The sequence below is a fragment of the Trichophyton benhamiae genome (genome assembly GCF_000151125.1).
Source record: "Trichophyton benhamiae CBS 112371 chromosome Unknown Abenha-G-c-312d04.f1, whole genome shotgun sequence".
In the NCBI taxonomy this organism is placed as follows: domain Eukaryota; kingdom Fungi; phylum Ascomycota; class Eurotiomycetes; order Onygenales; family Arthrodermataceae; genus Trichophyton; species Trichophyton benhamiae.
This window is the reverse complement of record NW_003315104.1, coordinates 391,454-407,182: the sequence shown is the minus strand read 5'-3', so window position 1 is coordinate 407,182 and position 15,729 is coordinate 391,454. Positions and strand designations below refer to the sequence as shown.

At 46.9% G+C, this 15,729-nt stretch overlaps 6 protein-coding genes across 6 annotated transcripts; 4 read left to right on the top strand and 2 right to left on the bottom strand.

Moving 5' to 3' along the window:
- Nucleotides 1-135: 135 nt before the first annotated feature.
- Nucleotides 136-1,273, bottom strand: ARB_07798 (uncharacterized protein; the record flags this gene model as incomplete). Its single annotated transcript, XM_003014032.1, has 2 exons — nucleotides 136-722; nucleotides 793-1,273. The coding sequence occupies 2 exons, from the start codon at nucleotides 1,271-1,273 to the stop codon at nucleotides 136-138; spliced, it is 1,068 nt and encodes a 355-aa protein (XP_003014078.1).
- A 434-nt stretch (nucleotides 1,274-1,707) lies between these two features.
- ARB_07797 (glycosyltransferase family 28 protein, putative) lies at nucleotides 1,708-2,461 on the top strand (the record flags this gene model as incomplete). Its single annotated transcript, XM_003014031.1, has 3 exons — nucleotides 1,708-2,056; nucleotides 2,134-2,233; nucleotides 2,329-2,461. 3 exons carry the CDS (start codon nucleotides 1,708-1,710, stop codon nucleotides 2,459-2,461), a joined length of 582 nt encoding a protein of 193 aa, XP_003014077.1.
- Nucleotides 2,462-3,067: 606 nt separating this feature from the next.
- ARB_07796 (uncharacterized protein) lies at nucleotides 3,068-4,296 on the top strand (the record flags this gene model as incomplete). Its single annotated transcript, XM_003014030.1, has 2 exons — nucleotides 3,068-3,835; nucleotides 3,889-4,296. 2 exons carry the CDS (start codon nucleotides 3,068-3,070, stop codon nucleotides 4,294-4,296), a joined length of 1,176 nt encoding a protein of 391 aa, XP_003014076.1.
- A 1,357-nt stretch (nucleotides 4,297-5,653) lies between these two features.
- Nucleotides 5,654-6,154, bottom strand: ARB_07795 (uncharacterized protein; the record flags this gene model as incomplete). Its single annotated transcript, XM_003014029.1, has 1 exon — nucleotides 5,654-6,154. The coding sequence occupies one exon, from the start codon at nucleotides 6,152-6,154 to the stop codon at nucleotides 5,654-5,656; it is 501 nt and encodes a 166-aa protein (XP_003014075.1).
- A 5,381-nt stretch (nucleotides 6,155-11,535) lies between these two features.
- ARB_07794 (uncharacterized protein) lies at nucleotides 11,536-12,123 on the top strand (the record flags this gene model as incomplete). Its single annotated transcript, XM_003014028.1, has 2 exons — nucleotides 11,536-11,880; nucleotides 11,935-12,123. 2 exons carry the CDS (start codon nucleotides 11,536-11,538, stop codon nucleotides 12,121-12,123), a joined length of 534 nt encoding a protein of 177 aa, XP_003014074.1.
- Nucleotides 12,124-12,732: 609 nt separating this feature from the next.
- ARB_07793 (uncharacterized protein) lies at nucleotides 12,733-14,153 on the top strand (the record flags this gene model as incomplete). Its single annotated transcript, XM_003014027.1, has 3 exons — nucleotides 12,733-13,518; nucleotides 13,583-13,894; nucleotides 14,079-14,153. 3 exons carry the CDS (start codon nucleotides 12,733-12,735, stop codon nucleotides 14,151-14,153), a joined length of 1,173 nt encoding a protein of 390 aa, XP_003014073.1.
- Nucleotides 14,154-15,729: the final 1,576 nt, after the last annotated feature.

Here is a 15,729-nt window from a genome sequence, read left to right as displayed (position 1 = left end):
GGAGAAATAAATAGTGGTGTAATACATGTTAATATAAAATACAATACACGTAGAGGAAGTGTATATACTAAGTTCATGAAGCAGCCTGTTGCCAAATAACGATAAATTTTTTCATTGGTCACACGCAATCAGGCTTCAATTTCTCCCCTTCGGCCCACGGGCTTTTGGCCCTTTCTTTACCGTAATTGTCTGTGCGGCAAGCTGGCCCATCGAGCCTAGGGCAGGAATCGTCTTCGCGGCCTGCGCAATAACTTCGTTCCCATCCACAATACCCTTTTTGGCCATTATATCCTCAATCTGATGCCTTGCTTCCTCTATCTGCTTCTGGTTTTTCTCGCTCACTTTCCATGCTTCTGGGAATATGTATCTCTTCTTGGGTTTGTGATGGGGGAATGTCAATGGGATATCAGCGAATGAGTCGCCTTCCTTGGCCTCCTTAATAAGTGTGTTAACTAGGTCGCCGAGATATCGCTTATTCTGGGCACGGGTAGGGAATTTCTCGCAAGACATATGGATGATGTCTGAGTCTGGGTTGTAGCGTGGTCCAACAAGTTTTAGAAGGGTAATTCTTTGCCCTTCGGTGAGGTATTTCGGTGTAAGGTCTTTGGAGCATAGTTCAACGACTACTTTTGTTTCCGCAGGATGCGTTTCACCCAAGTAGGTAGTTTGTCGGAAACGGAGAATATGAGTTTGTGGCGGAAGTGTGAAGGGTTTTGCAAGAGCTGAAGTTTGTTAGTTTCATTATCCCGTGAATTTCCAAGAACATCAGGCATAAAGAGAGACATAGCATACCACTCAAGGAAGGCATATCCCAGGCTGCGATACGCGCATATTCTCTGAGCTCACGGTGTTCCTCTAGCTCTGTATGCGCCATGGATGTCATATCATCCTCGCCAAACACATCATCACCGTCCTCTACCTGCGTCATGAGGTCGTCCTTCTCACCCTCACTCCAGAAGCCGTTCCTATACCTCGGTGGCGTAGGGACAACATCTCGTACCTGCTTTCGCAGTTCCCGGATGCTACTGCGGATTTCTTGTTTGATTTCCCGTTGCAGGTCAGGTGGAATTGCGGTATCAAGTGCCGCACTGCCAGGTCCTTGAGTTTCACTCGCCGGAGCTAGCTGTGTAGAAGCAGCAGAAAACGGCTGTTGTCTCTGTTGGTTGAATGTCGAGCATGACTGGTGCGTCTGTAGGAATGTAGTGCGCCTCGAGGCAGCTTGTCTGGGGCACGACAATGCTAATCGGCTGAAAGATCTCGCCACTGGAGCCATTTCCAGCAGCAATTGGACACGTACACGAAGGAAATTAGGCGGTCGTGCAGGCTGTTGGGTCTTCTGCGCTCTCTCTCGCTCTCTGTTCACTTTGCTCGCATCTTCAAAGTTCAACTTTTTTTGCTTGCCGCGACAGGAAAGTTTGATACTCGGAAATATTATTTATCCGGATTCCGAACTAGGTACTGATTAGGTAAGCCAGTGGAAGTTGAAGGCGGCTGTGACTTCGACGATGATGATGAATGGCGATGAGGACGGTAATGACAAGCAGACAGAGGGTGGCTTTGAGGTGAAGGGTTATAGAGAGAAGCAGTGTTGGATGCTTTTTTCTCAAAGGCTTTTGGTCTGCGGCGGAAGATGCCATCCTCGCTCTTCTAGCTAGCCTGCTGAGAAACAACTACATGAACAGCTTATATTATTGATTGAATACCAACATGGCACAGAGGAGAGAAGAACAGCCAGGGAGCCGGCCAAAGAAGACATGTTTCGTCACAGTAGGTGCTACGGCATCCTTTAACGCCATGATTCGAGAGATCCTGCATCAGGATTTTCTAGCGGCTCTCAAGGCAAACAATTACACCACTCTAACCATCCAGTACGGCCGGCATGGAGACGAACTATTCCGCTCGTTCGTCAAGGAGAATGAAAATGAAGTACTTCATAATTATGGGCTGACCCTGACGGGCTTCGACTTCAATATAAATGGCCTCAAGGATGAGATGTGTGCAGCCAAAGCAAATCCAAGCAGAAATACGGCCGAGGGTCTTGTCATCAGCCATGCAGGTAAACTAGACCAGCTGTGACATCGGTTATTAGCTGTCCGAATATGTAAAGACTGATTATTTTCCTGAATACTGTAGGGTCTGGGACTATATTGGAGGCGCTGAGGCTTGGTCTGCCTCTCATCGTGGTGCCAAATCCAGCATTGATGCACAACCATCAGGCAGAGCTAGCAACGGAGTTAGCTTCCGCAAACTATGTAGTCCACGGGAAGCTTGGGTATTAACACTCCTTGAAAATTGGCCTTGAATTGGCAGCTCTAACATTGTACATAGGAGTCTTGTCCCTGCTCTCCACGAAGCAGAGAAGCTCCGCGAAAAGATCCATTCATGGCCTCCCAAGCGCGCAGGCACAGATTCTAAGGGGTTAGCTTGGGTGATGGAAGATGAGCTTGGATTCCTCGATTAAGAGTGATCTGTTGGAAGTCTCCCTTCATTGATTTGGATGGGCTAGTTATCTTCAAAAACTGCCCATGGAGAAATATTTTAATATTATCGAGTCAGATCCTGATGCCCCTGAATCGGCTGGCATCTTGATCCTTTTTGCATTATATACTCCGGATTCATCCCTCAATGCCGCATTTTCTCGTACCCCATGTGATATACACGGTGTAAACAACAGGCTCGAGTTCTCTAAAGCCGCTGTTCATCATATCGACAGTGTAGTCTGCAGTTAGAAAAAGGGCCCCGGAAAGCCGCATCCAGCTGGCGGGCGCCGAAGCCAAGAAAAGCCCTAAGGTCGAGCTCCCCCTGGTGCCAGAAAAACGAAATGTTTACGACTCCAGCAGTTTGGCTTAATTTTTGACACTTGACCACCAACATCTGCTGAATTATAGTCCCTCGTCCACTGGTATTCTAGATTACTTGCATCTTTCTAGACGTGATAGTACGATACCAACAGCTCTTTTCGTTCCCCGAGATAGTCGATATCCTAAACCAGACGCGAACCCAAAGCCCAGCTGCAGACAACAATAAATAATCGCGACCAGCAGTCTCCCTTCCTCCCTCCTCTACCATGGCAGACACGGCTCTGCACAATGCCCCGATAGTGTTAGACAATGGCAGTGGTACGATTCGCGCCGGATTTGCGGGCGAAGACCTCCCTAAATGCTACTTCCCATCGTTCGTCGGCCGGCCAAAACACCCCCGAGTACTCGCCGGAGCTCTAGAAGGAGACGTGTTTATCGGGCAGAGAGCACAGGAGCTACGCGGACTGCTGAAGATCAGATACCCCCTCGAACACGGCATTGTCACTGATTGGGATGACATGGAAAAAATATGGCAATGGGTGTACGAAGGGGAATTGAAGACGTTAAGTGAAGAGCACCCGGTGCTTTTGACGGAGCCGCCATTAAACCCTCGAACGAACCGAGATACCGCTGCACAGATCCTTTTTGAGCAGTTCAACATCCCCGCCCTATATACATCAATCCAGGCTGTGCTGTCGCTATATGCTTCGGGACGAACAACGGGAATTGTGCTTGATTCGGGAGATGGAGTGTCCCATGCGGTCCCCGTGTATGAAGGATTTGCCATGCCGAGCAGTATACGAAGGATAGACGTTGCTGGCCGTGATGTAACCGAATATCTACAGTTGCTTTTGCGAAAGAGCGGATATGTCTTTCATACAAGTGCCGAAAAGGAGGTGGTGCGCATGATTAAAGAAAAGACCGGATATGTAGCCATGGACCCCCGCAAAGAAGAAAAGGAATGGTCAACGAATGGCGGAAAGGCGGACTCAAAGATGGCGGAATATGTTCTGCCAGACGGGCATAAGCTGAAGGTAATTCATCTCCTTTACATTGTTTCGTTGTTTTCGCCGTCGTGTGTTTATAGGACTTAATGGCTGACCGACCGACTCACGTAAAGATCGGCGTCGAACGATTCCGAGCTCCTGAAATCCTCTTCGACCCCGAGATAATTGGCCTCGAGTATCCTGGTGTGCACCAGATTGTCGTAGATGCCATAAACAGGACAGACATGGACCTTCGTAAGTCCCTATTTGCCAACATAGTGCTGTCTGGCGGATCTACACTATGTAAAGGATTTGGCGACCGTCTTCTCCACGAGGTGCAGCGGTTAGCAGTCAAAGACATGAGGATTAAGATCTTTGCGCCCCCTGAGAGAAAGTACAGTACCTGGATTGGCGGGAGTATTTTGGCTGGCCTAAGCACGTTCAGAAAGGTATGTCCCATGCTATGTCGCCTTTTCTCCCTTGCCAGCACACCATATGTCACCACGTAATGGCTGATGCTTATTCTCTTATCCGACAGATGTGGGTCAGCATTGATGACTGGCATGAAAACCCAGATATAATCCATACGAAATTCACTTGATATGTTGATCTTGCTGCTGTTTTCGTGAAACCTAGGAATGTGTTTGGAGCAGTTTTATTTCTCAATTTAATGATATCCCTGCGTCAATTCATCCTCGCACGTACACACTCTCTATTATCGCAGTTCGTTTAAGCCTGGTTTTAACTGCATTTCTAGTGTGTTATATGTTGCTTCTATTCTTTTCTTAAAGATACCTATACCTTTTTACTAACCATAGATGGCTATTGTCTGTTTCTTATTCCTTTTTGACATTATGAATCCGTCTGGTCGATCCTGTGTAAGATTGTGGCTCCGATGGTAAGACAGTGGGAGCATGGGAATGAAATCACGCATACACACATATATTTATATGTACACATCCTAGCAGAGACATTATTGGTTTAGAGACCCCTACGGCAAATAATGGCCTGGATTAGCTTTATACCAGCGCTATACAACTTGAGGTTTGATTTCAAAGTGTCTAGAAAGAACATCAAGTCTAATTAATTGGTCTTTCCCATAGTCTCCTACCGGACATGGCAGTCGGTCGGTCGGAGATCGAATATATATATTCTAAAATAGTAATGGACGCTTTTTAATCTTTCCCAAGTGGCTCGATGAAACATGCTCGACCCAGGTCATATTATCAGGAGGTAGTTTGTCATAAGTCGCTGCCCATCCAGGAGGCGCAATGTATGACATGAATCAGGTGTACAGAAGTGTAAAGTGTGAGTTGATTCGTTTGGGTGGACGCGTTGGTTGTTCGGAGCATGCCAAAAATATCGGAATAGTGGAAGGATAGTCAGTTCATCGGCCAGATAATTGTATATCGTCATTGGCGGAGTAGGTTGTAAAATATAAAAAGGAAAGACTTGCGTCCCCGAAGGGAGAGAAGTAAAAAAGGAAAGCCAGTTGCTGGATGTTGCGAGGCGGTTGAAGACTGCTTTCAATCCAATAAGCAGTTGTTGTTTTTGTTTTGTTGCCCTCTCCTCAAGACAAGGCAGGGTGGATCGTGAATGTCGTATCGGTCGTTAAAATAATTGTAAAGGAAAGTAGAGGGTTAGGAAAGAGAGAAAGGGAAAAAAAAAAGGCTCAGATGGCGCTATGATATACAACGATGGCAAATCGGTGGGGATGCATATGATCGAAGGAAATGAAAGAAAGAGGAGAAGCTGGAGAAGCCCATGTCGACATCGACCTTGACTGGAGTTAGGTCGCCAAGGGCGGGAACGACAGCCGGCGGTAGCGGGGATATGTAGGCAGAAGCCGTCCCCGGGTCACATAGATCACGATGGCATCCCTTTCAAGGCTCCGCGCCATGAATCTAAATTCCTTCTTGGCCAATCTTTGACCTTTCCGCTAGACGAGCTGCCATCTGATGAGCTTCCCACGCTTCCTGTGCCACACCGCTTCTTGGAGAGGTTCATGATGGGAGCGTCTGGGACAGCAGCGGCTGCCATGTTGCCAGCGCCTCCTCGGCCGATATGGAAGACGGGAGCGACGTCCTTCTCGCGCTTCAGTTGCTGTTCGAGCTCCTCATCGAAGCTAAAGATCGCGTACTCTGATGAGCTGTGGAAGTTGCCAAGCCCTCCTCGACCACCTGGGAGCAATTGTCGTGCATTAAATCCTAGACGGGAGGAGAGCGTGCGAGTGCTTGATATCGAGCTGGAGGGCGTTATGGCGCTGTTTTTGAGGGGGTGGAAATTCCCTGCTCCCCCGCGTCCAGAGTACATGGTATTTTCTTGGGCTGATAAGGGATTGAGATCAAGCATCCGATATGCTGGCATTGTGAAACCTTGGAAAGGCTTGTTGGGAGAAATTGGTTGAGCACGATCGTGTAGAATCCAGCAGGAACAGCTTCCTGATATATGTGCGGGCAAACGAGAGAAGTAAAGTGGAAAGCAGTTTTTTTATAGAAATATAAAGCACAAAATTAATTGCCAAAAAAACAACAACAAAAATGTGTTGAGTTCGACAATAATTGTGCAATTACCCGCCACCAAGGTGTGCAGCAGCCTGTGGATTATAAGTAAGCCATTTGGGTTTCTGAAGGCAAGGATGATGAGACTCGAATTGCGAGACAAGAACGGCCAGAAAGGAGGTAAAGTTTGTTGTGCTGCGTCACAACGGCAAACAAGAAAGTTGTTTTGATGACGGTCGTTGGTTGGGGAATGACGATGGTAACTCTCAGGCGAGGTCCCGGATGGAATGGGATGGAGCGGTTCCAGCAACTTATGTATCCGTATCCGCAACTATGTTCCTGAAATTGCTCCGGAGTAAGTCCAGGAAAGGAGTGAACAAGGCCCCTGTCAGTCACGTCTTTTTTTCCATATATTCTTTTTTCTTTGACTTTCCCATTTCCTGGCATGGGAGGGGAGGGCCTGGACCCTTCGGGCTGCTCCTGCGGCTAGCTTGCAAGCACTTATGGTTGGAGAAATGGAGACATTCATGGATCGAATGCCTGACGTTCCTTCATCGCATGGAATTGACAACTTGATCCCTGTACTCGCGAATTACCAGGCCCTGTAGCCACAGGTGGAAGTGAGGCTTCATTTAAAAAAGTCTTGTTACTCTCACGATTCGGAGTGTGTGCACAGATTGAGAACTGCTGTTGCATTTGCATTCCCCCAACATTCCGGTCCTGGGCAGCAAGATTCCTTTCGTCAGAGGCGTTTTCTGGCGATCGTGAGTGGATTAGGCCATCGCCAACCTGACACTAGTTCGGCCACTCGCGGCGCAGCGACGAGCATTGCAAGGGGGTCACCTGCGGGGCGAGTGTCCAGTGTAAAGCAGCAAGCGGGCATCGTTGCTGTCTTTTCCTCCACGGCTCCGTACACGCATAAGGCCATGGCCCAAGCTGGCTGAGAGGCCTTCGGTGAGTGGGCTGCAGCTCCTAGGCGCTAATACCGCTGAGCCAGCTCACGGCTCTTGCCTCCGAGTATGCCGGTAACAGTGCTTTTCATGCCTTCTTCAAGAAAGCCCAAAAGGCTTGGAGTCGCTTGATCAGGCTAGGGCTCTGGCTCCTTTAGGGGTTGTATTTTTCTCCATCACCTGATACAGCTGGGTGACCAGGACAGCGCCTCCTTGTGACTCCACCGCATCCAGTGTCTTCGAATCGCTGCTCCACGGTGGCTACCAGAAACTTCCAACAACTTGCTCATATTCGAAGCCATTCCTTTTTCTGGATTATCGAATACCCGCCCTCTTGCAGTTACAAGAAAGGTTTTCTTGTCACATTTTTTTCTGACTGGCTGCAGAGTGGAAAAATCCCATCACCCGAAGAGCCACACAAAATGCTCCGAATCCGATTCAAAGAAATCTTAACTCTCACTGTCAAGAATAACTTCCATATATGCAGCTGACCTCTTTGACATACGTGCTTCCTCTACATCCCAAAAATCCTCCGTAGGTGCGTTGATTCTGTAAATCGATCCATGTATATACTCCATGCTCAGTATACGTGATTATGATAGTATATTTAGCCCATCGCCGCCCGTGATGTTGCGTTGTTTGATTAATAGACACTGGACGGAGTAAGAGGCTTGAGCACCTTGACGGCAACACTATGCTACGGTGAGAGAAATAATCAGACCTCCCCTAGCTGATCGTCAGTCTTTGGGTCAGAGCTGGAAGTCTACCTCGCGTACCTGCTGAATGGTCATGTAGGATCACGAAAAGCAGACGTTGAGAATTAATTCGTCAATTTCTGAACCGAGAAGTGCCAGCACCAGCTAATTACGCGGCTTGAGAGAAAAGAAAGAATGCTCACAAGGTGCACTCTCACAGACTGCGAGGATGATGTTGCTTCTTCATCATCGTCTGCTTCAGCGGGGAAGGCCTGGGGTTCGGCTTGAAACCGACATCCCTCCCCAGTGTCTCTTCTCCAGCCCCAGATTTGGCGAGTGATGCAACAAGGGGAACCCTTCAGTATTGGGGGGCCCTTGCAAGATGGGCCACAACTGGTGACACGACAGCTAGAGAGCTTTCCCTGGGTTCTTACTCGCATCAAACGCCGTGTTGAAACGGTTGTCGTTTTGTTGTCGCGATAGTTTTAAGTCTCCAGGGCTCCAGGGCTGTTAATGGATCACGTGATACCTAACTTGGAGAGGTTTAGCGTGGCATTTATTTTCATTCCTCGTCTGATAGCAAAATGAAGAGAAACGACTTTATAGGCGTACGGAGTTCTCGTGTCATTATTGCAACATGATGAGACGAGATTTGGAGACTCACGATTGAATAATACGTATTCGCTTGCTTCAATTATCGTGACGCAAGATCCAACGAGTTAGGAATGTGATTCAAGACATAATACCCATGAAAACTAACTTTGGCCTCCATCCTTCGATTCCCTCGTCAAGCAGCCCCCTCCCCCAAAGGTGTCCCGTGCTAATCAAGCTACCCGAAAGGAGCCTATCAAGCCTTATTAAGGTAGCGGACCGCTTTCTTGCGCATGAAAGAAGTGCTGAACGTTCCGATTCATACCGTCTCAGCTAGGTTTAGTACTGGTCTGATATCCTCTTCAACCTCGTGCGAAAAGAGGGAGCTGAGCTCTGAAATATGACCAGCCAAGCCAACTTTATTTTAACTACGATGAATAATACACAGTTGCATGGTGGAGGCTATCATGTTCACTCTCGGTCAACAATTGATAGGGCTGGAGCCACTATAGGATCCTCGCGTTTCTTGAAATTTGGGGTTCTCAGAAGTCTTCTACAACGTGTTGGATCTCGGTACACGAAAGGACTGAACCTCAGTAATTAGTGCTAGTCGAAATCGGTATTTAAAGGAGGCCTACGGAAAAAAATCCTCCCAACTCAAAACGTGCCAGTTAAGTCCGTACGTGGGGGTTACGATACCCCACGGAGAGATGTAATAGAGAGACATAGGGTACCATTCTATATAGTCTTGTACATAACGACATGCAATATGATGAGCTCTTTGGTTCATGCCTATTTCCATCGCGGCCGGCCCGACATGCATCTTCCATCGGGCCCATATCCAATGCCGACGATGTAACCTTAATGGACTCTGTGTGCAGAACTTCCAGCGCCATGTAGTGGTCGTGCACTTTATCCGTCCAGTCGCTTCTAGCTATTTCCCGGTAGGTGAATAAGCCGAATATATGCAGAGACTGCTGAGTATTATGTCTGATTTACACTCATTGCTATCCAGATCCCAGGTCTTCCGCCTGTGGTCTCTATAATCCGTCGAATACCTTGTAGTTTAGTATAGTGTCGATGCTGCTCTTTGTTGCGTACCTCCGGATTATGGGTTTGGTGTAAAACGTATGCCTTTGACATAACTAGTTGCTTCCAAGGTTCCAATTCCTTGCTGTAGTTATTTATCCATCAATGCCTAGGTGTGAAGTCCAACAAAACTAGAAACCAAGAGTAAGAATAATCTATAGTCGTCTAGGTACTCCGTATGATGTTCTGCGCTTCCAATTTTTATAACTGAAACAGATACAGCTTGGGTCAGTCTTATGACCAGGCGGAATCAATGGCGATTACAGTGAGTTTTAGGTACTTTAGAGAAACTTTTATGCCACACGGCGCGAGAACCGCCGCCCCCACAACCCCACTCATTGGGTTAGTAAAGGATATAGCTATGCGGTCTTTATAAGATCTGGGGTAAATAACCCGTCTACATTCTGTTTCTTCATTGCTTAATACGGTTATCATTAGTCATTATAGTTTTACAATGCTACCAGGTCGGAAGTAAGCTCGGCGGTTGCGTTTCTTGGAGACTGTGCTTTACTACTTCTATCTTTACGTTTGATGTGAAGTCAAAAAACAGGTAAGAATATGGACTATGTTCTCGAAGCAACTATAGTTTGCCATGTAAGTCCCATAAGCTTCCTCATAATACCACCGGTGCATCCTCATACCTAGAAGGGTAGTAACCGGCTCAGTCTCCTTCTCTCTCATTATTCCATTTTTTGTCATCTCAATAGTCCAGAATATCCTCATTTGGAAGATCTTGCGCCGTTATAATACCTGTGAAACTTGACCAGAACTCCTTGATGTCCCATATATGATCATCTTTAACTGTAGGCTGAGATATTTCACATAGTACGGAGTACTCCGCAATATTCTGCAAAACTACCACGGGGTATCGATTCTAGTCGTGGTGTAGGAGGAGATCAAACTGACGGAAAGATTTCATGCTTCGTACTCCGTACTCTGTACGGAGTATACCAGAGGGTATTAAAATTTCCTGGCCAATTTTTACTGCTCTCCTAGGTATCTTCTGCTTGCTTAGTAAATTGTTCATCCTCTCCCATATCCGTAAGTCTGGTTATCGTTCTCCGTTAGCTTGGGTGCACACCCGCTATTGGGACAGACAGTCCAGGGAAGGTGTGAGATGGACTTAGTAACGAGGCCGCGAAACTAGTTATTCTTGTCCTTTGATTTTGTATTCTATGCACAAACCCGACATGGACCATGTAATCTCCTTCTGGAGAAGCAAAGGAAGAAGCCCAGCCAACCACTGGAAGACCCAAAATTGAGAAGATGAAGTTCGAGTGCAGATTTTTAAGTGATGTGTTGACTTAGCCGCATCCGGTTAGCGCGCGGCTTTAGGATGCGTCCCGTCCCGCCAACCCCGTGCCAGGGATTCGTCTACAGCGAGCCAGCTAGTTAAATCTTACCGCACCTTGACCTTCACAGCAAGAAGGAAAGCTCCTTGTCGTGCAAATAGTCGGTTTAACAACCAACTAATCTGCAAGCCAGGCTTGAGAGGATCCCCGTCTACTAAGGCGCCATCTGTGAGGAAGGCCATCTACAGCAGTCACGTCCTGCAGATCTTTGAGGCAGCACTGGTGCGCATATTCTGAGTTGAAGCTTAATGATGTGGCCTCTGTGGATGTTTTCACACAACTCCTGCAGAAGCCAAATGTTATGAGGATCTACGAAATTTCCATCCAGCCAGCCCAAAATGAATACCCGACTACCAACTGGCCAGTGAAGTGGCACGGATCAAGCCTTCTCCTGATTGTTTGGGCCACAGTAATAGCCCCTTGTTTGGCGCTTCTGGCGTCAGCCATGTCTATAAATGCACCCATATACCCTCTGTAATCAGCATGATTTTTACATTTGGCCCTTATATTTCTCAGTCATCGGAAATTCGTTTCAACAAAGTGCTACGGCAATAGCCCACTCTCAAAACCATGTTGTTCGCGAAATATTTCACATTGGCGGCTGCCGCCCTTGCAGCCCAAGTCACTGCCCTTCCTTCTACTTTCTCTTCTGTCCCTGAGGCCCTCGGTGACCTCGACCCTATCAGCACTTCTATTGAAGGTCTTTCGCAGAGGATTGCCCAGTCGCCAGGAGGTATTACCGAGCTCATGTCCATTACCAACGATATTTATGATGTCTGTGACATGGCCAAAAAGGGACGGGCTAGATTTGATGGCATGGCTCCTTTTTCCAAGCAAGAGGAGCTTGAAGGAAGACCTCATATTGAACGACTGGTTATTGGCCTGACGTCTGCTATGGATGCTACTTCTACTAAGGTAAGCTCTCTGTGAACTACGCTATTGCTATAGATTATAACTAACGGTTCATAGGTTCCCCTCATCAAGGCAGTTCCTGGTGGTACTCTAGTTGCTAAACGTGTGGCCGGCCGGGTTAACGAGGAGAAAACAGGATTCGAGTCCAGTCTCCAAAAGAAATGCTCAGCTGAAGGGTTCGGTCAGTTTAAGGATGCAATGGACGAGTTTGACAAGAAGTTTGACGCTTTGATGGCTCAGCTTTGAGGGAGCCTCTTGCTAAATCATGACTGTTATTAATATTAACATCGATTATACCAACTCTTAAAGAAAATTTCCATTCTATCTGATTTGTCAATAATAAACAGTTGAGGAGCGGGGGTGCCAGGTGCCAGGTGGCTTGTCTCATGGCTACTGGAGCAAATACCGAGCTCTGTAGTACATGCAGTGGATGGAGGAGCTTTTTATCCTTGGAACCGAGGACCATTGATCACTACGCCGTATCTTGATCTTCACGGTCATCCTCACGTAGATGGGGTTCAGTACACGACTCATGCATAATTGATTTTCGTAAAGAATTACGGTTATCTTAGTATAGTAGTTGAACTCCTTGCCACCATCATATCGCCTTACCCAGTCAATATCTCGGCGAATCAAAAGCCCATTATCCTCTATCGTGCTGTACAGAAATAGACAACGATTGGGCATCACGGCTGCTAGGTAGTCCGCATGGCTACGGACTACTTTAACTGAAAATTTCGATTCAATCAGTACATCTTGAATAAGTACCCTGCAGTAACTACTTGAACCTGCTTAACGTCAATCCCCAATTGTTCTTACCTTCCAATTAATCTATCAGACAACGAAACACCCAAGATGATGGATTCCAGATACCCCGAGCTGGTTCATATGACAACACTTAACTATTTCCTTGTTCTCCTCCTTTTTTCAGCTATTTACGGAATATGCCTGGTTACGTACCGCCTTTATTTTTCTCCCCTATCCCATTTCCCAGGACCCAAGCTGGCCGCCATGACTCGATGGTATGAAATGTACTTCGATGTGATCCGTGGCGGCCAGTTCATGTGGGAGATTGATAGAATGCACGAAAAGTACGGGCCCATTGTCCGAATCAACCCTTATGAGCTTCACGTTAAAGATCCCATTTACTACAACACTATTTACACCGGACCGACTATGAAACGGGATAAATACATTTGGTTCCTGTCTGCGGGAGCTCCAAACTCACTCTTCTCAACGGCTGGGTACAACCACCATCGATTGAGAAGGGGGATGCTCAGTCCGTATCTGTCCAAACCGGCTATTCGAATCCTCGAGCCCGTCATTCAAGAGAAAGTAAACTTGCTTTGCAGGCATATGAGGGAAGCATTGATGAATGACGAGCCTTTAGAACTACATCGATGTTTCATATCTCTTGCAGTGGATATTGTTTCCCAGTACGCATTTGGAAAGTCGAACTGTTTTAACGTGCTTCAAGAGAAGGTTCTGGACGACAAGTGGAAAGATGGAGTTACTGGAGCGTTTGGAAAGCTCCTTCTCACCAGACACTTCCCCATTCTAATTCGCGTTTTCCGCACTCTCCCTGTTCGGATAACTTCACTTGTGGTACCAACAACCCGGCATATAGAATTTATGGAAAGCGTACGACCTGCTGCAATATCAAATGTTTATTTGGCCCGGACTTTGCTAACGGTTGAACCTTTAGGCAGTAAAGCAGCGTTTAAAGCACGTTTATGAGACGAATCGACACGGAATCACAGAACCATGTATTTTCTCCGAGCTTATGCATAATGAAAAGCACCCAGTCGCGGAACGAACTCTTAAGAGATTAACAGACGATGCTTTGTTCCTTATGGTAGCTGGAACGGATGCTCCTTCGCAGGCCCTCGCTATCATATTGTATCATATACTGAACAATCGTAGAGTACATGAGAAACTGCGTGAAGAACTTGTGTACGCTCTTCCCGATGCGCGGTCTGACCCTTCTTTAGCTATGCTTGAGAATATTCCGTACTTGGTGAGTTAGCATCTTCCGTCCAGTCTCTGGTGACACAGGATTTCATTTCTCACGCAAGAGGGTATAGACAGCAGTCATAAAAGAAGGACTTCGCATAACTGCACTTGTCACTTCTCGGCTGCCACGCATTAGTCCAGACAAGATTCTGGAGTACGGCAACTGGAAGATACCAGCAGGGGTATAGTCCCCCCATCTTTTGTCCTTTTCCTCGCTTGATTCTGAAGCTGACGATATAACCAATGAAATAGACACCGATTAGCATGTCTATATATCTTACACTGAGAGACCCGTCTGTCTTCCCAGAGCCATTATCATTTTCTCCTGAGCGATGGATGCAGCACGGGCCTAAACGGTCAGAGATGGATGAATGCTATGTGCCTTTCTCGAAGGGTAGTCAAGGATGCCTGGGTCCAAAGTATGAGCCTTTCTCTGAAAGTTTGATTTTCTCCTAATAATGACATCTCTGCTAATTCAACGAGTAGTATGGCCTACGCATGGTGTTACATCGGACTGGCTACCATTATCCGACGATTTGACGTTTCACTATTCGAGACGACAGAAGAAAACGTGACAATCGTTCGAGATTGTTTTAACGGACAGACAAAACCTGGGTATAATAAGATCCAAGTGAAAGTACAAAGGGATCTAACAGCATCAGCAACGTGATTTCATTTTTTGGGATCTGCTTATAAACGGGGGATAGATAAATGATCTAGAGGTGGTGATTGGAGTATTAATTTCGGAGGAGACTTTTGACCTTTGTATTTCGGAAGCATCACGTGACATAAAATCATGACTAAGCGATTAAAAATAAACAGTGCAAACATGAATAAGCTTTCAGGCGCTAGTCCCGAACGGGCGTTCAGAGAGCGCGATAAGTTCTGGATATTTCGAACAATTTTATGATAACGAAGTCCTGGTTGCGAAGAGGGCCAGAAACATTATGAGCTTGACGATTCCATAGCTTGATACAGATTCAGCTACTGCTTGATTACACGGACGCGGACGCACACGCAAACCAAGTAGCGACTTGCCAAATTTGAGCCCAAAGCCAATTGAACGACGAAGGTCGAAACTTGACGGGAGAGCTACCTCCACATACTGAGAGGCAGTGCTAAGCGCGGGGAAGATAAACAAGGAGAAGTGTGTTGTCTAGCCATCATCATGCCGAAATATAAGTTCCCCTTGGACCATTCCTCTGTTTTGAATACCAAAGCTAACCTCCTATGCACTCTTTTGTAGGTCAACTTCTTTGCGCAAACCATTCTCACCAACGACATTATACCCATATATATATATATATATATGTTGACTGGTGGAGGAGAAGATGTGGCATGGATTTATGCTAACTTGTGGTTCCCTTGACTCTCAGGCGATTACTGTGATGTATACCTCACACACGACTCGATGAGCGTGCGAAAAGCTCACAACTCAGGCAAAAACCACTTGAAAAACGTCGTCCAATATTACCAGGGTAGGTCACCCCGTGTTAGAAATATACTCTATATGGCGCCGTACCCTGTGCAAACCCATCGATACTGACTGTCTGCGTTTAGAAATCGGACATGAAAAGGCCCAATCGGTGATAGATTCTATCACCTCGTCATACGCCGCAGAGGGCCAGGCAAGTTCCAATCCAATGCTGCAACACGCAGCCGGACAACCGGGATACCCTCCTCTCCCGTTTGGATTCCCAGGTAAGAATCCCTACATCTTAAGTAACTTCTTACACCAGCAAACGAACACACTGACTTAACTCACTCCCCCCCACAGGCCAGCCAGGCTCATTACCTCCTCCACCATTCGGCGTACCAGGCATGCAAGGAGCTCCAGGC